The sequence below is a fragment of the Bombyx mandarina genome, chromosome 11, assembly GCF_030267445.1.
Source record: "Bombyx mandarina strain Sakado chromosome 11, ASM3026744v2".
Taxonomy (NCBI): Eukaryota; Metazoa; Arthropoda; class Insecta; order Lepidoptera; family Bombycidae; genus Bombyx; species Bombyx mandarina.
The window spans coordinates 3,829,530-3,854,090 of NC_143218.1; the positions used below are offsets into that span (position 1 = coordinate 3,829,530).

At 36.7% G+C, this 24,561-nt stretch overlaps 1 protein-coding gene and 1 long non-coding RNA gene across 3 annotated transcripts; one reads left to right on the plus strand and one right to left on the minus strand.

Annotated features, from left to right (window-relative positions):
* Positions 1-23,729, minus strand: BNIP3 (BCL2 interacting protein 3). Of its 2 annotated transcripts, none has more exons than XM_028176290.2 (6): positions 23,497-23,729; positions 8,335-8,470; positions 7,075-7,156; positions 6,193-6,354; positions 5,332-5,435; positions 1-3,736 (listed from the first exon to the last, which is right to left on the minus strand). In XM_028176290.2, the coding sequence occupies exons 1-6, from the start codon at positions 23,534-23,536 to the stop codon at positions 3,682-3,684; spliced, it is 579 nt and encodes a 192-aa protein (XP_028032091.1). In that variant the 5' UTR covers positions 23,537-23,729; the 3' UTR covers positions 1-3,681. The 2 variants fall into 2 exon arrangements, with proteins under 2 accessions (XP_028032091.1, XP_028032092.1); XM_028176291.2 differs by lacking the exon at positions 23,497-23,729 and adding an exon at positions 12,343-12,745.
* On the plus strand, positions 19,729-20,941 carry LOC149501921 (uncharacterized). Its single transcript, XR_016323865.1, has 2 exons — positions 19,729-19,874; positions 20,505-20,941. It is a non-coding gene; the product is annotated as an uncharacterized LOC149501921 (long non-coding RNA).
* Positions 23,730-24,561: the final 832 nt, after the last annotated feature.

Here is a 24,561-nt window from a genome sequence, read left to right on the forward strand (position 1 = left end):
TAATTAAAATGCATTCTTATATTTAAGCACTTAGTATATTACGGTGATAATGTGAACGCAATATTATATTTACACACAAAGTTTATAATAATGACAAGACGAATTTGAAAGAAAAAACAGCAGCCATTTTGTTTAATTTTACCGCGCGTAGTTTCAATGCCTTCGCCGTGGAAATAAGGAACTTCGTTCCAAAATATACGAATGTTTTTATATTAAAAAAAAAAAACTATCCAATAATGCTTTTCTATCGGGAAACACCGAATCCGAGACTAAATAATTAATATTGCACCATCAGAACTGAAGTGGCATATATCAAAATTTTAAGAAAATAGTTTTATACTTCCGACTTATAAACATGTGTTCAGAGTTTATTAAAATTAAAAATAAAACTTATAGCTTTTTTTTTCAGAGTCCCAATCCAACAAACTCTGGTTTTCGTAGCCCCCCAAATCAATTCAGTTACTTTTTTTATTCACGATATTATGTAGTCTAATTACATTTTTCTTATGCATCCACTAACGTAACTGTTTCTTCATTGGTTCATTTAAACTCGTTTCATTACATATTACCTGGATTCGCATTGGATTGCAATTCAATTTCCAATAAATATTTTTCTGTTTAGCTGCTCAATTTCTAACCAAACATCTGTCATATTATTAAAATTGTATGTCACGCAGATCGGCAAAGACCTCTTAAACGGAGAAGCATTCTTATTTTCTATATTTATATTAATAAGCTTATTTAAAATGTAGTATTTTTTTCTAAGCCTCACCTTGTGGTCGTAAAATTGCTCGTCAGTGAACTGATTGCAGTGATAAATGATTAAAAATCTATGACTATATTGCAAGTTTTTTATTCTGTATATCATTCATGTCATGTGCGACATGTTATTATTAGACAATTAACAAATAACCATTTTCAATCCCAAATATATTCGTTTGTATGGCAATTACTAGTAAAAAGTCTGAGCCAATCCACGAGATACATTCTTAATAACAAAAATAAAAAAAGAAACAAACTAGCGATTTTATACTATGAAAATTTTAACCTAAGACTTTCTATACATATTATTACATTATTATGACGAAAACATATGGACTTCTTATTCATTTAATAAAATTAATTTACATTCGTGAAATTCCTTTGCCTGAAAAAATATAACACAACTGACGTTCCGTAGGTAGGTATTCCGCCAATTTCTTAAATTTTAAGAAATCCATAAATCATTTGAGATAAATATACATAACGCCAATGCTTAATATTAAAAAAAATCGAGTAATTAAAAAACACAGTACGATCGATTACACGCATGTAATAGTAAATTTAAAGAGGCAATGATAAGTGTCAAAACAGGAAAATGGCGCCAATTTTCGAATAAATAAAATACTAAAGTCTTGAAGCGCGACCGACTAAGCGAATAATAATAATGAAATATGATACTTTTAACTAGTACATTTTGTAAGCTGATATTGTGTAAGCCGGTATATGTGTCACACGATGACAATGCCAACTGTCGGAAAACAAACACTGCCGCACATTGTGAGACGTGTATATCAGAAAATTACTTGCCTAGCAAAGGTGCCTTTTACACTTACACGGTTGTCGTCGAACTCGTTTTCTCTATCTCTTTCTAACGCTCCAGCTAGAAGAGTATGAATGATCGATTGGTTATCCGGCTGCTATATCCGGGACAGACATTGCGCCGGCACTAAAGCTGGTTTAGCAACATTTCTCACACGACGATCGTGTACGCGTTCAGGAACTATGAAATATCCGTATTTCTTACAGTCTGCGGGGTCTCGGACAAAGAACATTTCCGACAATCAATTCTTACAGTGTGCGGCCGACGCAATTCTGCTGACAGTCTATAAAATCAAAACGTATACATGCAAGAATCGGCCTTATAACAATGAACGTAAACACTACGTTCGCTTCAAGCCGAAATCAAACTACCTATCAAGACCAAATATATAAAAAATTCAGTCAATATTGAAAAAAATTGCAGTTTCCAGTAAAAAAAATATTATATTTATTACATTTCTATATTAACTTAAGTACTAAACTAGTTTATTAAAATAGATAAGAAACATTAATTATGTATGTACCTACAACGATCGAATGCAAATTGTCAATTTAATACGAAAATGGAGGGAAATAGCGGCCATCTTTTTTCTTTACTTATTTCATTGACCAAAAAAACGAACATATTACTTCGGAACCTTGCCTAAAGGCACTCCATTTAATAAAATATTTTAGTTATTATATTCGTTTTTTTAATTTTAGGTTCATTTTTTGTTTAATTTTCAATAAAAATTGATATTTTTTCAATGGTAATTTGATAGCCTAATTCACTGTATCTCTTTGACGTTTTTACTTGATTATATTTAAGTAAATAATGAAAACAGCTTCAAATATTATTATAATATCTGGATAATGTTTGTTTATTAAATTTGTTATTAAATTGACAATTCAATAACATACGATCGTGTATTAAGAGAAGGCATGTATATTGTGTATTTAGACGCATTTTATTTTAAACTAGCTGAGTCCCGCCATGTTACCCGCGGTTATTGTCGTACCACGAGTAGTCGCGCGGCGAAGCTAGTGTAAAAAAGTAGCCTAAGTTACTCCTTATATTATCAGCTAGCTATCAGTGAAAGTCTCGTCAAAATCGGTCCAGCCGTTCCAGAGATTAGCCGGAACAAACAGACAGACAGACAAAAATTGTAAAAAATGTTATTTTGGTGTATGTACCGTATATATATTCATATTTATGTAGTAAAAAGCGGTTTTTTCAATATCACAAACAGACACTCCAATTTTATTTATATATTGTATAGATTACAAATTAAACAAGAATTATTATTGCGCGCCCGATAGAGAGAGACGGCGATACGTCCTCACCCGTTCTCATGGCCTTGGCAATACGAATTCTGATTCCGTATTACATTTATTGTAATGGCCATTTAATTTATACATCGGAATGGTGAAAGGTTATTGGGTTTGAGCGACATTTTTGCAATTTAACACGAGAAGCCATTTAATGTTTAAAATTTGGAAACATATTATTTAATAAATAAAAAACTTCTTTAGCTATTTGAATGTGGTAAACATCGAACTGTTGATGCTGGATGGAAAAGGACTTTTAATTAAAAAGATAAATGTCGCTTAAACCAAATAGTCTTTCACCTCTGGATTTAAATTTTATGTAATAAATTTTTTAATGTATTTCAGACATTGCGATCATGTTTCAAGCCAAAATTAGTTTTATTAGCTTTAAAAAACAGTGTATATCACGATATTACTGTATAATATACAATTTTTATATATATCAAACTTATATTATAATATATTCTTACAACACCAAGTTATTGTGTATTGTGTATAATCGCGAACAAAAGTGATATTACAAATTTAAGTTACATATTATTATTATGTTACCATTCGAATGTGTGTGTCAATAAAAGGAATTTATTTTATATTATTAACTTAAACATAAGGTTTTTTTTGTTAATAAACAGCCGCATCAGCGTTTGCGGCCCAAGGACATCGGCGAAGCGCGACATTTTTTCAAGTTTTAGCGACGACCGATGCGTAGCGTTCTCTAAAACTAAAACACGCAATGCATCGGCGGCCCGAGCATGTCCGCGCGCATGCTCGCCAACATGTCAGTCTTAACGTTCAGTTGATCACGATCAGTCTGGGCGGGAGCATTCCCTTCTTGCTTAGCCAGACGCTGGAAGAAGGTAAAATGTATTTATAAGTCGTCATGGCCTAGTGAGGAAGACGCACTTCGCTTTAGGTTACAAACGAAAAAAATAAAAATGGCGCGCGTGCAACTTCGTGCAAGTGAAAGAAGTGAAACTTCTTTTGCGGTGTGCAGTGTTATTAAATCAAATTTGTCTCATAATATGGAAAGCTGTGTACCAGAGAAACGACCTAGCTCGCTTTCTCCCTCTCTCCGCGGTCAAGTGGTTCGCGAGACGCTCTGTCTATTCTCTCACTCTCGTTCGTCGTAAAATTGTATCTTTTGTCTCTAGCCGTAACGAATCTGTCGCGAGTTACATTTTACTCTCAACGCGCCTAAAGAAGTTTCACTTCAAAAAACGTGCAATACAAATTCGCTTTATTACTGCTGATGGTTGGGAAAACTGTGGACTTCTCGCCCGTTACTACTCCGAACCACTACTGAATACATTTGAGAAATCCACCTCAAGCCTCAATATGGGCGACGACGACCGCTACCACCCATAGAAACACTAAAAAACGTTCATCTGACATTTTCTATTCTGTCGATACTGGTAGTGGTATAAGAAGGTAGTTATAAAACTGTTGTATCGTCAGCGGTCATTGACCCGCGGTCTAATGTTCCATTTGAACGGACGACTTAGAAACGGTGGAAGTTCCTGTCACATTTCGTCTTTTCGCATTAAAAGTGTACAATTTCCAAAAATATTCGCAATTGAATTAATTAATATTCGGAATCATGTAACTATACTTATAATAATATAATAATAATAATTACATTTATTCACTCCACAATACAAATAACTTCTCAATTTATATGACAGATTTCTAATTCTATCTAAACAATATTACAATATATTAAATAAACTGACAGTGGAGATAAAATGGCCGCGGCTCAGCTTTGTGATAGTTGAGACCTTAGAACTTATATCTCAAGGTGGGTGGCGCATTTACGTTGTGGATGTCTATGGGCTCCGGTAGCCACTTAACACCAGGTGGGCTGTGAGCTCGTCCACCCATCTAAGCAATAAAAAAAAAACATTTGGTATTTTTACTATGGTACCAGTATTTTTCTCAAAAATACTGTCAAACTAGGGTAGTTAACTTTTAATTTTATTTATTAGTTTACCTATGTTCTGACTACTATTAACAAAAATAATACATAATTTTATCTTATTTTAAAAGACAGTTAATGTAACTGGTAAAAATTAAATGTTGCAAAGATGATTAATATTAAAAATCTCAAATGTTAAACCTTTAAAACACTCTCCTGTAAAATTTTGAGATTATACAGTTATAATGCGAGAAGACGATTTATATATAATAATATATGTATCGAGGGGTGAAATGCTATCTGATTCAAGCGACATTTATCTTTGTAATTAAAGGTCCGTTTCATTTGGTATCAGCATCGACAGTTCAATGTTTTTAATTAAGCTTTCTATTAAGTTTACCTAATTCGAATAAAGTTTCTTTGGTTTGTATGTAATTTCAAACTTTGAACCTCTCTCCTGTGAAGTCGCTGAAATGTCGTTTAAACCAACACAGTCATTCGCCCGTCGATTTATCGACTACAAAACTCACCCTATTCCGGCGCCGAGCAATAACGAGACGATGTTGGTGGCTAGCACCGCCACTATGGCGCCGCGACTGAACAGACAAGTGCGACGTACGGACAGACAGTGGCTCTGTAAATTTATATTATTATATATACATCGATATTTATATTCGAATACGCATATGTATGTGTGTGTTTTTTTCCTACCTACGCTGATAGCCTTGAGAGGCTTTTATTTTTATTGCCTTTGTAGGCAGACGAGCATACGGCCCACCTGAATATATCACGGCTATATCAGCGTAACCCTAACGTGTAGGTGAGCTCATGGGGCTTAAACCTGACAACGTTGCTAACACTAGCCCCAGCAAGAGCAGCGCTTCGCAGAATCTACCACCGCTGAGATACGGCGAGAAACTCAGTGGGCTGTGTTTGTGGGTTAATTTACTTCGTCCTTCGTCGCAAGCGATAGGTTCGGACGAGAACGATGACCGGTGCTTGAGGTACCTAAAAGCACCGTTAGTGGATCGGGGTATGATGATTTAGCCCTTCAACTGCCGCGTAGGTCACCGGTGTCCTACGCGGCGCACTGAAATATGTCGACTTCTGTCACTAAAGCTTAAGAATGCTTTTAGGGGAGGTTGCTGTTACACGCGCCCCTCAATACAAACACAGTAGCAGTAAATTGTATGAATTGGCTTAAATGTCTCGTTCTTCATCACCTTCATCCTGCAGCAGTCCACAGCTGGACATATGCGTTTCCAATTGCCCGCCACTGAGCACGACCCTCAGCTCCCCTCATCCAGCTCTTGATGCTCCTCTGCATGAGGATCGACACTCAACCAGGTAGACTTTTTTCTACCTTCGATGCGATGTAAGATCTCACTCACCTGCTGCATAACGGGCGGCGCTAGCTGCTGCTCCAGCACCTCGATCGAGGAGGTGGCCGAGGGAGGGCCGCGGACGCTCTGAGGATGTTTGAACCTCCAGTCTTTGGGCGGCAGCTGATCGGGACGGCTGCTCCACTCCCAGACCCAATCGTTGGAGTCATCCTGACGACAACAACGACAAAAAAAAAATGCTATAAATTTAATTTCGTTAAAATGCTTAAAAAAGCACGCTATTATAAGCACAACGATGCTGTTAAAAGCATTCAAGTTAAGTATTCACTGTGCAAAATAATTTGAATTGATTGATTGACAATGATTTTTGTATTTTTTTATTTTTTTAAAGTTTATAAGGAACGTTTTTAAAATAAAAATAAAACTTTATTAATTTCTACAAAATAAACAAAATAACCTGAAAATAAACTCAGCAAGCACTAAAAGTGTATTAAAAACTAAAACTTGAATGCATTTAATTTTGTTTAATTATGATTAGGTTATATTTAGTTGGGAAATGATCCGCGGCAGATTTTTGCTGTATGTTGTAATATCATCAACACTTAGGGAGTTTTTTTAAAGGAATTTTGTGACCTGGTAACTAAGACCTTTAAGTCATGTCTTATTTTAATTTGTATTCTCATTTTCATGAGAAATGATAATATGGATAGAATGAAATGAAATGAAGATGATTAATTTGAGACATTAATCAGCTGGGATGAAATTAAATGAAATGAGATTATATGGGATGTAATATAAACTCAGTAAAATGGTGGTCATTTACTGGGATTTTTTCAGTGGACTTATGGAATTGAGAAAAAGCTATTATAGTCGAATTATGATGACGTTCAAACAGACTTCTGTTTGTTACGAGATATGACCATGGCTCACCCTCCAGCAGTTGATGTAGACACCTTTGAGCTCATCTTCGGTGGAGGGCTCCAGGTTCGGGCTGTTCGGAGGCGACTTCGGGCTGGAAACAAAAACGAAACATATCGTGGCCTGAAAGATAAGACGCCCGGTGGGTTCTGAGTATCCAACGACGCGACCTCGCCAAGGTTCGAATCCCGCTGACGATTACAAAAAAAATTGTAATTAAATACGTACTTAACAAATCTTCAAGATTGACTTCCACGGTGAAGGAATAACATAATGTAACACAGTTATCTCCCCTATAACGCGGTACATTTCGCGTTATAGGGGTATTCACGTATAACGCGTTACGTATAAATCATGACGTTTAACTTTTAATGGTTTAATTTTTATTTTGAATAAAATTTAACCTACACCTTTTAATACACAAATCTAATAAAATAATTTAATTTTGTAATAACACAATTGACACACGTGCAAAGGTACGCGAAGCTAATTATACAACTGTACAAATCATTATAATATATTTCACAGTACAGAAATATGTATGTGGGAAATCGCCGCGTTAGATGGAGGAATGCCCGTGTTATACGGGGATTGAAATCGCGTAATACGAAAACGCGTTATAAGGGTAACGCGTTATACGGGGGATTACTGCACTTAAATAATCAAACCGGTAAAAATTATAATTTTCGTAATTACTTGTGAGCCCGTCCGGATAAGCACCACCGCCCTGCCCATTACTGCCGCAAAGCAGTAAAGAGTTTCGACTTGAAAATGCAGGAAACCGTTGTACTGTGACCTTAGAACTCATATCTCGAGGCTGGCGGTACTTCTTTTATTGTTGATGCCCATGGGTTCCGGTGGCAAATAAAAACAATAAGTACTTGTGAGCACTTAAAAGATTCGCAGCGTATGTTCTTTTCCATTCAGACCTATCATACGCCATCCACGCAAGTTTCATACGAGTCTTTTCAGCCTTCCCTCCTATCTGCCGTTCCACTGGTCGTTAATGATCGGCTTTTTTATTTATTTATTGCCTAGATGGGTGGAGGAGCTCACAGCCCACCGTGTTAAGTGGTTACTGGAGCCCATAGACATTTACAACATAAATGCGCCACCCACCTTGAGATATAAGTTCTAAGGTCTCAGTATAGTTACAACGGCTGCCCCGCCCTTCAAACCGAAACGCATTACTGCTTCACGGCAGAAATAGGCAGGGCGGTGGTACCTACCCGCCTGGACTCCCAAGAGGTCCTACCGCCGGCTTCCACTCACCTTCCCTTCACGCTGGATGCTCTCGAGTGCCTGACGGATGAGTCTCGGCTCTCGCGCTGGGCCTCCCTCAGGAGTCGTATGTATTCATTCTCGACCGCAGCCAGGCCGCCGCCAGAGTTCAGCTCGACCCATGATTCTGTGAAGAGATTGGACACTAAAGACTTGGCCCATCAGCAATGGATGAGCGGGTTTGCGATAGTGGTGACGTAAGAGGAGCTAATTGCTTTGCGGTAGAAATATGCAGAACTACGGTAGCTTCCCGCGCGAGCTGACAAAAGGTCGTGTCTTTAAAACCTGTCTTTTTGAACTTTTAGGGATGTTATATAATAAAATTCGCACTAAGTCCAAGAACCCACGGTAGACCCAAGAAACGCTGGTTGGATGTGGTAAAGGCGGATATGGAGGAGAATAACCTCACCCAGAAGGACACCGAAGACCGGACAAAGTCGAAAGAGTTTAAATAGAAAAGTGGACCTTGGAATTATACCGGGGAAAACCTAAGAAGACAATATAGACAATTATACTAAAGAAGAAAAACAGATTTCGACAAAATACTATTAAGGAATATCATCGATGCAGCCAATTAGTCAATTAAATATGCGTTATTAAGAATAACTTCGTAAGCTGCTGGTCGTATTTTGATGTGATTCAAACATGGTTCACACGAGAAACGCAGATTTTGAAATAAAAAATTTACGTCTCGGGTCGCCCGACAGAAGTGATGACTTAAACTAATCTAAGTTGAACTATTTAATATTGAAATTGTTTAACTCGAGACAAAGCCTAAGTTATGACTTAAATTTTATGTATTATATAATATGATAATGTAAGAAAAATTGTAACATAAATTGACAAAGATATATGAATAGTTAGGAGTCACATACGTTCTCACTACCGTTACCGTGTGCGTGAGAGAAAGGGACGCCAGACAGAATGGCGCCGTAACGCGTCACGTAACGAAGCGGTTTACCCTCCTATAGCAAGTGATCACTTCAATAATAAAAGGCCCATTGAATTTCTCTCCGAATCTTCTCAGTGGGTCGCGATTCCGATCCGGTGATAGATTTCACGAAGCACTGCTCTTGCTAGGGCCAGTATTAACAAATAATCTCAGTATGAACCCGTGAGCTCACCTACCCGTCAGGGCGTAGTTGAAATAGCCTTATAGACTACCAGCGTATAGGTAGGGACAAAAAAATTAAAAAAGAATTATCCAAATCGATTCACTTACAAAAAATAGGATTTGTCATAAGGCACTTCAAGTTATGGCGGTATTTCTAAAGGACTCTCCCAAATAAATCGGAAATCTGTTGGGATAAGAGTTTCAGTTAAATGGTGGTTATTTGCTGAGGGTTCTGTGGAGTTTTTGGACGAACCCTAGAGAGTGAAGCCACGTCCAGCGGCTTCGTTTCACTTCCCGACATTAGTGCAATTTCACACAGGCCAAGCGGCTAACAAACCACCCAGAGTTTTGACAACTTTAAGATCTGGAGAGAAACTTAAATAAACCCTGTGTTAATAACAACATAAACAATTCACACAACTTCGCGCCAAACGTTCCCCCCGCCAAAAACTCTTATCGAATTTCTAATGCGACCTCTTTGGGAGTCATAATACCCTGGTACTTTAAAATTGTTTTTTTTCCTACATATTATGACTACTTTAAGTAGTTATAATTTAATGGCGTCAAATGAAGGCGATAAACATTCAAAGAATATACATATTTAAAGTTAAATATCATCGAATATACTTTTTAAATGTCAGAGCACGTCTCCTAGACCGGTTCAAATAAAATAAAAAAAAGAAGTATATATTTTTTTGTAATAGCAACTATAAACTCTGGATTCGAAATATTATTATACTAACTTAACCTCTTCTAAATTCATTTTGTCCTAGTACTTGAGAGAATGAATTTATTATTATGTAAGAACGGTGACCGTCCTTAAACCAATTCTACCACTACCATATTTGGTTACATAACCTACTGTGATTAATATATTATAGATAATTAAAACAAACACAAAAGTTTGTTTGTTTGTCGCACAATCACGCAAGATTATCATACAAAGACAGTTTAGTTTTTGGTTTAAAAACATACATTTAAATACATATTATGGTCTTTATCTTTGCAAACGACATGATCCGGACAACGCCGGCTAGGTATATCTGCTGTAATAAATACGAGGGTGTTTGTTTGTTCGCGTTTTTACGTAATATTAGATCTATAAATCGATTGACATGATCACCCGGGTCCAATCTCGGCGCTTTTAGGATCTTCAAGCACCGGTCACCGCCCAAGAGTTCGACGAGCATAGAAACCCATTGAGTTTCTCGGCGGATCTTCTCAGTGGGTCGCGATTCCGATCCGGTGGTAGATTCAGCAAAGCGCTGCTCTTGTTAAGGCCAGGGTTAGCACATTCTCTTAGGTTGAGCCCCGTGAGCTCACCTACCAGTTTCAGCGTAGCTAGAACAGCACTTTAGAATACCAGTGAAAAAAAAATCGACTGACAGTTTATGAACCTCTCCTCCTTGCGTCGGTTTCCTCATTACTGAGGGTCGTGGTCATGGCCTTGAAACAGATTGTTTTTTATAGTGCACCACCATCTGTTCCTATCTGCAGCTGAGTGCAGAGCATCGTGCACTGTGGTATCCAGGGTTGCACGAATCTGGTCCGTCCAACGGGTCGGGTTCCTGCCTCTTAGTCGCTTGCCCTCGACCGTTATGAACCGGACAGTGTCAATAGCAACTCTTTATCCCCAGAAAGTTGACGATGGGTCATCCTTACTGGATTAAATATTTAACTCGGACGAACCCGTTGACTAAAACTAGTTTATTTTTATGAACCGGACAGTGTCAATAGCAACTCTTTATCCCCTGAAAACGGACGATGGGTCATCCTTACTGAATTAAATATTGAACTCGGATGACGACATATAAAAATAATATATCATACTATAACCCTATGGTAAGAATGGTCAGGCAGTATAATGATTTGGCTAAATGTCACGGTGATCTGGATATCTTTGAACCTAGACTCAGGGGATTTGTCGGATGTGTGAAGGATGTCCTATTTAACAATGGCTAGTTATCAATATTTGTTATTTCAATTGTTTTCAGTAGCCAAAGCTATGTACATTCAAATGGATTTGCCGAGTGCACATACTATTTAGATTGCAATCCAGATTAGATCTAGGTACTACTTGTACGATTTAGCTAATATGTACTGTAATTATTGTAATTTATTTTGTGTATCAATAAATAAAATTAAAAAAAAGAACCCGTTGACTAAAACTAGTTTTATTTTTACTTTAAAACGATCTCGATTTCCATCTACAATTCCGCCTTTTTAAAACACGTCCAGAGATATACTCGACCTCGGCATTATTGACACTGGCAATGCCAGTGCCCCCGACCGAATATCACAAGCAAATAAATCGCTCAAGTTCAAGTCACGTCTCGAAAGCGAATCTGTCGGATTGCGTTTGTTTATATTTTTATCTCGATGTTGTTGATCCCAAGGTAAACCGCGCAGTGAATCATGAGCGCCTGGTACTTGACGCTTGCGAAACGTCTTCTTTCTACGCATTTCACACATGTTTATCGATGTTAAGCGGCCTCCTAATGCGCATCAGTCAATGATGACGGTAAGTGGTCGTTTAATAAACAAATAAAATTAGATCGAAAATAAATGAGCGCGAAAGTAAACATGCCGCGACCTTGGCGTTCAATTATTTTTGGCGGGCAGCGTGGGTGTCTTAATTGTAATCAATCGAAGACGCATGTTTGCACATCAATTTCCATGCGACACCAAGATTGAGGGTAAGTGGGCCAAAATTAAAACGTCTCACGTATAACACAAAAAACAGTGAAAGTGGCAAATAGCACTTGGTGTTTGTTATGTGAAATGAAAAAAAAAAACAAAGCACAAAAAATCTGTAACACAATTCACAATAAAAAATAAACTTCGTAATAAACAATTGATTTACAAAAAGTACACATTAACAATACCTAAATCGTCAGCTTGTAGACTTTTTGATTCATTCATTTTCAATTAACACCAAACTTTATTTATTTCGCACAAAAATACAATCACACTTTTATGTATATGTGCTTTCTCGAAATGTTTATTTTTCTGTTTTGTTTAAACCGCGACACGTCTCACTTCGACGAAAACAAAACGAGTACTGAAATCCAAACAAATTGGTGCATGCATACGTGCCGCCACGCGCGCGGCCGTCTAGTAAACAAAGCGTGGCGTAGGCGACTGGCGAGCGACACGTAGGCAGATGCCTTTGTTTACAAATAAATGGCTTTTCAACTCGGGCGCATTATTCACGCCGGCCGGATATCTCCGTCTCTTTCTATAAACACGACTGCGAATCACAATGAAAACAAAATAAAGAAAAGTCGCTCTGACAAACATGTTATATCACTATTTTTGTCAAACAAAAAACCTTATAAAAATCTAAGGTAATTTAATTGTTACATTTAGCGCGTATTGCGTGAGTAATGAAGGTTTTTTCTTTTCTTTTTTTAGGGCATTGAACCCTTCAATTCAAGTTTTAATGGCGGGCACTTTAACAAAAAAAATTTTTTTTTTAAATCTTAAATTTTCGGCGAACAATACGAAAGAAGAGTTTTAAGGATAATCATGTTCCAGGAATTCCGGCATACGTGACACGGAGCAAGTACGTAAACCAATTAATTATTTAATGCAAATATGTATACCAAAATAAATACGAACAAAGGTGATAATATTAACTATTGTCAAGTGATTCCAAATGAACAGGGTCACTCCGAGAGGACGCATTTAGGTGTCAATTTAACCTATTGAGCGCGAACCGTCGACAGATCGACCCTTTATTAACGCGTACAAAGTGCGGAGCGTCGGAATACCGACCATTGCACGGCTCGATTATAGGTGTTATGTATCGACCTATACAGACGTGTCTGAGCGCGTGAAAGTATAAAGTTTTTAATAAGTTAATTAACATAAATGAATAACCATTTCAAGTTTTTTTTATTGCCCTTGTAGGCAAACGAGCTTACGGCCCACCTGATGGTGAGTGGTTACCGTCGCCCATGGACTTCAGCAATGCTAGGGACAGAGCCAAGCCGCTACCTACCGCTTAAATACTCTCCACAAGCCTCGTTTGAAGAAAGATATGTCATAGCGCTCGGGAAACACCGTGGAGGGAGCTCATTCCAAAGCCAGATGGTACGTGGTAAAAAAGATTTCTGGAAACGCACTGTGGATGAACGCAGTGACTCCAGGTAATATCGATGAACTCTAGGTACTTCTATTTTTTTACTATCTGGCTGATAGCCTTGAGAGGCTATGTCAACATAACCCTAACGTGTAGGTGAGCTCACGGGGCTGAAACCCGACAACGTTGCCAACCCTAGCCTTAGCAAGAGCAGTGCTTCGCAGAATCTAACACCGGATCAGAAACGCGACCAACTAAGAAGGCCCGGCGAGAAACTCAGTGGGCTGTCTCTGTGGGTTAGTTTACTCGCCGAGCCCTTCGTCGCGAGCGACGGGTTCGACGAGAACGACGACCGGTGCTTGTGGTACCTAAAAGCACCGTTTGTGGATCGGGAGGATCCGAAATGACGTGTGTCTTATTAAAACTTTGATGGCAGTTACAGAAAAAAAGCAAAATTTGTCAGTTGCATCAGCAACTAACAAATTTTACTGCATCAGCACTTAATGCATCAGCATGTGGACTCCGGTGAGAGCTTAACACTACAAAAATATCCGGAGCGTTGCTTTTTTTTATTTGCATAGATGGGTGGAAGAGCTCACAGCCCGCCTGATGTTAAGTGGTTACCGGAGCCCATAGACATCTACAACGTAAATGCCGCCACCCACCTTGAGATATGAATTCTAAGGTCTCAGTTTTTACAATACAACGGCTACCCCACCCTTCAAACCGAAACGCATAACTGCTTCACGGCTGAAATAGGCAGGGCGGTGGTACCCACCCGTGCGGTATCACAAGACGTTCTACCACCAGAAATCCTTTAAGAATGCTCTGAGATGCAACAGTACCCTTCATGTCAGTCACCTGAAACCGATGGGTCCATTGCAGATGTCTTCTCGAAGATCAATATTTTCAAAACTCCTATCTCTCTCTTCAAGCGAAGAATGAGGAATGGGGAGAGCTCAGTGGTCCAAACACCAGAAGAGACTTCTTAGTGTTCTCATGACCCTAATTCGGCCGGTGAGTAAAGCACGATGATGTTGCCAAATGATACGAGTTCCCCGACATCCGCTGAGCTTTGGACGCCCGCCAGAAAGCTCATTGAAAAAGCTACACGTGGCCGGCGCAATGCTTGCACGACCAATGACGTCACGCGTCGAAAAATAATCGTGCAAGCTTCCAGAGATTAGCCGGAACAAACAGACAGACAGACAGAAAACATCGATGTTTTCCAGATAAACGCCCATGTTTATTCAACCGATGAATATCGATCATCCCTACTGCGGAACGTATGAACTATAACAACTTATTTTATACTTAGTCTGGCCATAAATACTGTTACAATTAAAAATAAACAAAATATTACATTTAAATTTGGAATCTGTCATTTTTATATGATTGCTCATTGAGTTTTCTCATTTTGGCGCCAATACATTGTACAATATTTTGCGATATTAAAATGGAGTGGGGTGATAAAGAGAACCGAATCGCTGTGATTGTATTACACAAAGTAGGTATGGAGCCAAATGCAATTTGTAAAACTCTCCATACGCTTGGTATTAGTAAAATGTTTGTGTACCGGGCTATTAATAGGTGCAATGAGACCTCCTCTGTTTGTGACAGAAAAAGATCTGGCCGTCCACGTTAGTGTTCGTACGAAAAAGACGGTCAAAGCAGTAAGGGAAAGAATTCTAAGAAATCCTGTCCGAAAGCGAAATATATTATTTCGGAAGATGAAGATAGCACCTAGAACCATGTCGCGTATTTTAAAAGATGACTTAGGACTTGCAGCCTATAAGAGACGTACTGGTCATTTCTTAACTGATAATTTAAAAGAGAATAGGGACGATTGGCAGTGAAAAAATTTTCCCATGGAAAGAGTGCGTGCTTCTATTGATAAATAATGGCCTCAACGTTTAAAGGACTGTATTGCAGCCAATGGAGACCACTTTGAATAAGCTTTTTATACTTTAAATTGTTTTATATTTATGTATTAAACTAACACACGGTAAAAGTAATAAATGTTATTTGTAATAGAATTTTTTTTCCTTTGTCTTATTTATGGCAAGACTTAAAGGTATGTATAAATATTTTTCTGTTCGCCATCACTTTTACTATGTCAGAAAGCTGTACAAGGTTAGCTTTCTTCGTTTACAGTAAGGGAGAATTTCGCTTAAAAACCGAGCCTAGATCAATGCCTACGATACCAGGACGTCATAGAGCGAAAGAGGTTTGTTATATCACGGGCTGTTCCGAAACTAGACTTGAGATATGTGTATGTTATCCCTTTCTCTCATTCGAAGTTCAAACGAGACATTTTTAGTTTGTTTTCAATTTCACGAAAACCGCGATGCATTAAATATATAATTTTTTTTTTTATTATATTCCATGTATATTATTATATCGAGGTGTGAAAGGCTATTTGGTTTAAGCGACATTTTGGCAACTTTACATTTAATGTAAAAAATTTGAAAAAAAATATTTATAAAAAAATACTTCTTTAGCTATTTGAATAGAGGAAATTTAATTAAAGTTCAATTTAAAACATCGAACTGTCGATGCTAATTACCAAACCAAGTAAATCACTCACACCTTTGATTACAAAGAAAAATGCCGCGTGTTAAGTGAAATGTCCGCTTAAACCAAATAGCATTTCATCCCTCGATATAATATCACTTTTCGATATTCCAATATTATGTACATAAAGAAAGCATTTATCAATTGAATATCTGAAAAAAGGTCTAAAGATTAATAAAATACTGTAATATTTTGTAATTGCATCTGTTCGTGTAATAACTTATTTTTCAGTATATTTTATTATGAAAAAAATATTGGCATATTTATTGGTAAGCACGATCCAATCTCAGAGGGTTGTGTACTAGGCTATCATGAACATAAAGAGTTTACAGTGGCTGGTTCGTCGAACTCCAGACGTCTAGCTCGACCTTGGGCGCGACGAGTGACCTTCCCCGATCGATATCCATGACCTTTCCCAAACAAAGGCGCGCGCAAAAATTAAAAAAAATAAGAACATTCGTTCGAAAACTTCAAGAAGAATCAATGTTAAAAAACAATTTGTCATTTAATTATGATGAATTATTTTTCGAACGCACGCACGTCATGAAACAACAAGAATTCAAATTAAGAATGGAACTATTTTTGGGAACGCAGACTCGAATAAGCTGGAATACTGAGACCTCTTTCGTTCTATGTTACCCTAGTATCTTAGGTTTTACTTAGACACAATTTTAGACCCTAAAAGGCTTTTTTTTAAAGCTGTCTTCGTCATATAGACTAGTTAAGTATATAGCAGACTGATATTTCCACGAAAAAAAAGCTTATCCCATATTTGTGTAATAAAATGGATCCCTTCAAAAATCTGTTACTCTAATAAAAATTCAAAATAAGGGGGGTACATATGTACCATTTTACATATTTTTTATATTTAAAAAGTGGAAGGAAGAAATTTGTTACATTTTTATACAAAGACATAAAATCTATCGGAGATAAAAATAGAAAAAAAGGACGTGATTCTCGAACAGACAATTGAACAAAAAAAAACAAAAAAAAATGGCGGTCTAATTTAATTTTGTCATTAGGTATCTGCCGAACATTTGCAATTGCATAAAGCAGTACACCTTCCTTCGTGCAGATTATGCTTTCAAGTCTGAAACTTTAGATTGCTAACTTTAATCTCCTTTGTTTTACTGTCAATGATAACATTGTCTGCAAATCACGCTTTGACATGTCAACGAACCAAAACCACTACGATCTCCTTAAGAAAATACAAATAACTTTTATCTTTAGATGCACGTAAGTTATAAGTGCCTTTTTATCTTCCAAGAACTTTATCACGGACTTTTTTTATACAGACTTTTGGCGTATTTAGTTTGAATCTTTCCTTTATTTTATTAATTTAGCGTTTCTCCGGGTCTAAGCGTGTCGTAAAAGTTTTCTCAGTAAATAACCACGATTTAACCGAGACCTGATTTCATCACATCCTATCTTGTTTCATTCAATATCATCCCTATTGATTATGGTCTCAAATGAACCAAACCAACGGATTGGTTCTGCCTCTGGTATTGCAGAAGCCGATAGGCGACGGTAACCAATCACCATCAGATGGACCGTATGCTCGTTTGCCTACAAGGACAATACAAAAAAACTTCAACTCCTTTTCTAGGTATCTCTGTTTTCGCTTAATATAAGTTTTCATATAGCAGAATATTTAAAATATTAGGTTGCATGGGTGTGTGATACCTTCGCCTTGCCCGTTACAAAAATGGAACTACATATCTACTACTTCAAAAGTCTAAACTGACATTGCTTGTAATGACATTTGGAAGATTTCGCGGCATTTTTAACAGAATACAATAGCCCTTTTTATTACGTCAAATTTAACTGAACGTGTCTGGTTACGAGTAGCACACACAGACACAGGCCTCGCGTAATCTCCACCGCTCACTTATTTTATCTTGAAACATTAGATAAACTCAATGTCACGTTAATTTACCGCAAAATATTTGCGTTTGTTTATGACGTCATATTATTTTCGCGCTTTTCTTCTTAAAAACAACATTGCTTCGTGTCTTTCTAATATAAACATCCAAAATATTTTTAGGGTTCCGTTAGTTTTAGAAAAACAAAAAAAAAAAAAGTCCTATTTAAGTTTTATTTTCAAAACTATTGCTTTGTTGGAGCACGTGCTTTTGTATTTTTTATTTTGTTAGAACGAAAGATTATTGGTGGCCCGAAGGCTATTCCAGTTTTACCAGGACATCTGAGCGGGGAATGGTCTAGCCAAGAGGCGTGTTGATTTTCCTTTCTAATCATTGGTAACCTAAAAGGCTATTTCAACTTCACGCGGATCGTTAGGTGAGCTCACGGGCTCGACCTGAAAGCATTACTAACACTAACTCTAGCAAGAGCAGCGCTGAATCTACTATCGGAATCGCGACCCACTGGAAAGATCCGGCGAGGAACTCAGTGGGTTAATCGTATTGAGCTCACTCGGATAGCTACCACTATCCCGCCTATTTCTGCCGCGAAACTCTCATACGGTACCAGTTTGGAGGGGCAGCCTTCATACTGACGGCATACGCTCTCGTCTGACCACGTACGTAATAGAAAACTTATGCGATCGGACCGCACTAACGCAATCCTTCCTAGACTTTCAGATTCCAAGGATATTTTTTGTTCTGTCTCGGCTCCTAGGCATACGTTCGCCTTCAAATCTGTCTATGTTTACGAAAACTAGATAAAAAAGATTAGTTTAGAGCTAACGTTGGATACACGAATTACTCCCAAGTCGCTCAGAATTACTTCGAAACAATTCCAAAACGAAATTGTAAAGATTTGACAAAAATACTCGTAATTATTGGTTTGCGTTATTTTTAATTGCCCTTGTAGGTAGACGAGCATACGGCCCACCTGATGTTGAGTGGTTACCGGCGCTCGTGGTCATCAGCAATACCCGAGGCAGAGCCAAGTCGCTGCCTACCGCAAATTAATCTAACTAGTCCTTCGTCCCACAATCGAAATCTAGCGATGCACCGGTGTTGAATCCCGCAGGCGGGTACAAATTTTTCTAATGAAATACGTACTTAACAAATGTTCACGATTGACTTCCACGGTGAAGGAATAACATCGTGTAATAGAAATCAAAACCCGCAAAATTATAATTTGCGTAATTACTGGTGGTAGGACCTCTTGTGAGTCCGCACGGGTAGGTACCACCGCCCTGCCTATTTCTGCCGTGAAGCAGTAATGCGTTTCGGTTTGAAGGGTAGGGCAGCCGTTGTAACTATACTAATATCTTAGAACTTATATCTCAAGGTGGGTGGCGCATTTACGTTGTAAATGTCTATGGGCTCCAGTAACCACTTAACACCAGATGGGCTGTGAGCTCGTCCACCCATCTAAGCAATAAAAAAAAAAAGAAATACGACTCTAACAACAAACGCCTCAAATTTAATTACAAAATTATTTTATTAATTATATATTACTTGATTTTGTATCGACATTTTGATGGACAAAATCTATAATATAAAAAAAAAAAACTCAGCTGATGATTACCTATACGCTCTTTACTTATTTACATTTAAAAAAAAAAACTTGTCTATGAAGCAAATTGTCTATTGAATTGGCATTACGGTCCCAATGACAGGCCATAAATTAAACAAACAAAAAAAAACTGACAGGATCCTTAATTTTGAATGTTTGCACTCAAAACAAACAACATTTTATTCGACAACACATTCCCTTATCGAACAGACGATACGCGAGACGAAAATAGCTACACGCTAACCACAATCGGATGTGTCATGCAATACTTCGGTATGTATGTATTCATATCCGCTCAAAGAATACATTACGAAGACTGTCCTGCGAAAATTTATATACAATACTAGCTGACCCGGCAGACTTCGTAATGCCTCAATCGATAAATAAAAGACCTAAACTTTTGTCTAGAATAAACTTAAAACAAACAAAAGGAATCCATCCGACGTGGGACACATCAAAGGAAAAACAAAGTGTTATTTTTATTTAAAACCTTCTCTGGACTTTCACAAATAATTCAAGACCAAAATTAGCCAAATCGGTTCAGCCGTTCTCGAGTATTAGCGAGACTAACGAACAGCAATTCATTTTTATATATAGAGATTTCTCGTGGACTAAAGAATATCCTACGAAAATTTATATACAATATTTCTTGTAGACCAAAGAATATCCTATGAAAATTTATATATTTCTTGTAGACCAAAGAATATCCTATGAAAATTTATATACAATATTTCTTGTAGACTAAGAATATCCTACGAAAGTTTATATACAATATTTCTCGTAGACTAAAGAATATCCTACGAAACTTTTTATAGAATATTTTTTGGCGACTCTAAAACGTAATAATACTATTTTTAACACGATCTTATTGTTTTGTTTTTGTTTTTGTTTTTTCCCTTCTAGTCATCTCGAGGGGTCATACTAGATTGACCGGAAGAGTTAAATGTGCTCAACAAGAAGAATCTACCATCAGTGTGCTTAGTGTGAGTTTTTTACGTCCTCGATAGCGTAAAAGTTAACTCAAATTTGTATGGAGTTGGAACGCCTACGTTTGCCGCCAGGGGCGCTGTTCCAACTGCATACAAGTTTGAGTTAACTTTTACGCTGTCGAGAACGTTAAAACACTCTCACTAAGCACACAGATCGGAATCGCGACCCAATTTTAGTATATTTGCTTGTAGCATAATTTTCAGTGACTTGAAGACGTCTGATTAAATTGCAAAAATTTCCCGTAGCTATTGGGAGTAATGACGCGAGAAACAACATTGTGTTAATTGTTTTATGTCGTTAATTTAATGTTTGTTCAGGTTTAAATATGTATTAAAAAAGTGGTCTATCAACTATCTATACTTATTTAGTGATATTAGTTAATATTAGTTTGAACTCAGGAACTAATGGTCCGATTTGAAAAATTCTTTCAGTGTTAGACAGCTCATTTATTGAGGAACGCTATATAACATCACGGTAAGACCAACACAAGTGGAGCAACAATGTTTCAAAATAGGGGTTTAAATAGCTCCTTAACATTCTATAATTAAAAAATATTATCACTTTCTACGTGTAATGAACTAGGGGGTAAAATTGCGCGTTATGCCAAAGTAACTATTCCACGCGAACGGAGTCGTGGGCAAAAGCTAGTTTAGTATATGTGTTAGTGCGCAAATATAGGGAAATGAAACAGAGCCACTGGACGTACATACAAAGCTACTCGGAATCTTCCGCTGTCCACTGAAAGAGTCATCTTTTTCTCCACCTTATCCCACTAGGTGGTGCATGGTATTAATACTTATAAATATTTTATGAACAATATGAATATAGAAGGGTTATTTTGATAATATCCTGAAAAGCACCCCACGCTCTTTTTACAATAAAATCATGTTTTCATACACTATTTTTAATTCAAATTTATTAAAATTTATTTTCTATTTTCTAGTTGGATTTTCTATAAAAGCGTATATTTTTTGTTTTTTTAAACTATTAATTATTTAGATGTTTAGCTCTATCAAGATGTACTTGTTAGTTCTGTGGTAGTCCATGGTATTCAGAACATCTTCTGCCACAGCAACACACACAGATTGGTCTACTTCAATGCTATTTTCTATCCATCTACAGTTTACTATTCTGTTTTTTTATGAGGTTGACGCTCTTAAATCTACAATGGGAACGTCTCGGTCGTTTTCAATTGTGGCCAATTTATACACGATTAGCTTCTGACAAAGGCTACATACGTTCAGATAAGATGAAAAATTGACGTTTATAAAATAAGCAGTGATAATGCTGAACTTCAAATTCAAAATGATAGGCATTAGGAAATTAACTTTAAAAAATTCTCAGTTATCATGATATAAATTAAAGCAATTTTTTCGTTCAGATTTCCTAAAATTTTTTTAATAGATTCAGAAATTGAAAAATATATGTTTGTTATACTAATTTATGGCAATATTCAAGCATTTACATATTCTACTAGAAAGTACTAGGGGAAACTAGAGTTTATCATCGTTTGTCTCATAGAGAAAACTGGAATATCTGCTTAGTCTTTAATTCTTAATTATTACAGTAAAAATTGAAATAATAATAATAATTATTATTTATTTATTTCTCTCCTAAAGGTATAGTACAAATATAAATGGAAATAACCTTGTAATTTATTTTGTAAGCCTAAATCAAATGACATTTTTATTATTTTAGTTTCAATAAGGGCAAAATATAGACAGTGACATAAACAGAATAGACACCATTCAGAGACATCAATTTACAAAGAATTTCCAGTTAATTGTATTGAACATATAGACACAATAGTAATACCAAATTTAACGGTCAGAATTTTTACAGTTTAAATTTAAACATAGATTATTTAGGACACAAGTCTCATAACCGATGCTTAATCATATGACGAAAATAACTCATCAGGAAGTTGAATAGTTAATGCGGACGCTACAGACGAAAATAGAAGTGGTAGAATTACTCCAAAAGTTCAGGATTTTGCAAGACCGCCTAAAATGACAAATATTTCATCTGGTTTGATCTTTTTAAAAGCATGTATATGTTTTTTTTGAATCCTCACATTCGGCAAGAATGTGTACTAGGAAGCTATATAAGTGAAGAGGTTGAATCTTTAGCTACAGTTGACTAAATTAAAATGTAATTAAGCCAATACAGAATAACCAGTCAGTAGGAACAATGGAATTATTTGTTTGTTATATTATTATTTATTAAAATGTCTAAGTATTATGTTTTATGAAAATTGAATTGAAATATTTTTGTAAATATATTCACGTGAAGACACTTTTGTTACAATTTCGGCACAGTTGTTAAACAATGCATCATGTTTAATTTAATTTTAGGTAGACAATTATTATTAATACCCAGGTTTTGGATTTTAATTTTTAACTTGAAAGTCACTGGTTGTCTTGAGAAAATTACATTTCTAATAATTACCAATTTGTTATGGTTTAGAAAAGGATGATTTTAATATATCACACTTTTGGTTTTTTTTTCTGAGGAAACTTTCTCGTTCCGAAAGTGCAAGTACCAGGCAGCCATATAAGTGAAGAGGTACCTACGCATTTTTAGTTACGGTAAAAGCTGACTAAAATAAGATTATGATTAAGCCATATCTTTTTCATTAGGATGATTGGTATTTTCACATAGCCGGTTAACATCAGACGAATCACGTACGCAGATTGTGACGCACTATCGCGTGTTTTCGATTTTGCTGACCTCGACAGTTCAACAGGCTATATGACGCCATTTCGCAAAACCAAAACAACAGCTGTTAGAAAAAAAAACAAAAGCAAACTCCCAGAAATTGCGTTTTATGTAATAAACGAGACGTAAAAGAAACCTGTTTGTCAAGTTGGACGCCACATACTCAATGTTTATTTACAACACTCACCGCTCAAGTCTTCGATCGTGTTCAGTTTTCTCGACGCCATCGCGCGGAAATAAGTCGTGGTACTAGAAAATTACTTATAAACGTATTTTTAATAATATACGCTGTGTTCAACCGGGCTTCTTCGCTTTTAAAATGCGAAAACAAAGAAAGAACGGACTGAATCAACACCGAATGCAACCTTCTTTGTTTGTGTTTTGTGTTGTTTTGATTGGAACTGACAGTTGTGGATAGTGTGGCATAATCAGTTCAGATACGATATGCGATATGATTAAATTTGTTAATCGATTAAAATTCGATTTCAGACGCCTTAACAGATTTTATTTCAAAATTGCGCAATTTAAAAAAATGTTGTTTTTCGAATGATTTCATTTTCATTTGTATATGTTGAACCTAATAAATTTATTGTCTTCGATTTTTTCACTATTATCGATTATTATTTTTCATACCTATTCCAGTAACCTGGAGGGGTCATAATATATTCATCTGGCGAGTTAGGTGAGCTCGCGGTGCTTTAACCTAGCGAATTTGCTAACACTAGCCCTAGCAAGAGCAGTGCTTCACAAAATCTCCCACTTAATCGGAAACGCGATCCACTGAGAACTGAGAGTAAGGTGGTAGGACCTCTTGTGAGTCCGTGCGAGTAGAGTAGGTACCGCCACCCTGCCTATTTCTGCCGTAAAGCAGTACTGCGTGTCGGTTTGAAGGGTGGGGCAGCCGTTGTAGCATACTTGAGACTTTAGAACTTATATCTCAAGGTGGGTGGCGCATTTACGTTCTAGATATCTATGGGCTTCAGTAACCACTTAACACCAGGTGGGCTATGAGCTCGTCCACCCATTTATGCAATAAAAAAAAATCTGGAGAGAAACTCAGTGCGCTGGAATTTTGATCTTAAAGTTGTCAAAACAGGAGGTAAATCATGATAATATTTTTTTTCATTTACCCTTACACTTCTATATTCACAAAATGAAATAAATAACTTTTAATCTAGAAGTGAAACCTACCCAGAAATAGTTGCCAAGTTAATCTTATTGTTTTATTGTTTTGTTTTACTATCTATCGTGT